The 717-nt window shown below is 33.2% G+C and overlaps 1 protein-coding gene across 4 annotated transcripts in view; it reads right to left on the bottom strand.

Moving 5' to 3' along the window:
• Positions 1–717, bottom strand: part of LOC108747508 (tolloid-like protein 2) — a 26818-nt gene that overhangs the window by 13928 nt on the left and 12173 nt on the right. For all 4 annotated transcript variants that reach the window (XM_018485049.1, XM_018485050.1, XM_018485051.1 and 1 more), the window contains exon 4: positions 295–573. In XM_018485049.1, coding sequence (XP_018340551.1) covers positions 295–573 — 279 coding nt within the window. The remainder of the gene's footprint in view (positions 1–294; positions 574–717) is intronic.

The following is a 717-nucleotide window of genomic DNA, read 5'->3' as shown; positions in this document are numbered from 1 at the left end:
CTTATATCAATGAAAGATACTATAATCTGCTATGTCTTTTATGTATAACTAGCATTATCAACTTATGATATCTAATCAGCATTATCAATTTGTTTTATCAATTACACATTAAAACTTACTATATTGCATATACATATAATATACGCTAGCAATGCAAGAGAAAAACGGAACAAATACCGAATCAAAGTAAAATAGGAAGTAAACGATACATCGCATCGTACCGAATGACTGAAGCATGTTAATATGTTAAATAACAATCGAATATCTATATTTGATTAAATTTGATCTTTCTACCTTTTGCGATGATGACGACGACGTCGTCGGTTTGACGATACATTTTGCGTACTCGTTTCAGATAACGAGGTAGATATTTCTTTGACGCCGCCTGTATGTATGTGGCCTACATATTTATTATCCCCGAGAGTTAAAGTTGTGGTTGAAAATTCGAGTGGCATGTCGTCATTCGATTGTCTGGCTTTCATTGATTTTGATATCCAAGTCCTCCTGGAGAGCTGTCGATGAGCTTGTCGTCCAGAGTGCCTTTTCTTCGAAACTTGGGTCGAGGATTCCAATCTGATAACACAATAATAGACACGACTGTCAATTAACAGGTATCATTTTTTATACTTTGTATTAACACGCATGTATTAAAAACTACTTATAAATTATTACAAATAAATACAATAACGTTAAATTTCCGGACGGTATATATATATA

The sequence above is a fragment of the Trachymyrmex septentrionalis genome, unplaced genomic scaffold (genome assembly GCF_001594115.1).
Source record: "Trachymyrmex septentrionalis isolate Tsep2-gDNA-1 unplaced genomic scaffold, Tsep1.0 scaffold2, whole genome shotgun sequence".
In the NCBI taxonomy this organism is placed as follows: domain Eukaryota; kingdom Metazoa; phylum Arthropoda; class Insecta; order Hymenoptera; family Formicidae; genus Trachymyrmex; species Trachymyrmex septentrionalis.
Note: the sequence above shows the minus strand (reverse complement) of the source record. Positions and strands in the feature narration are given on the sequence as shown.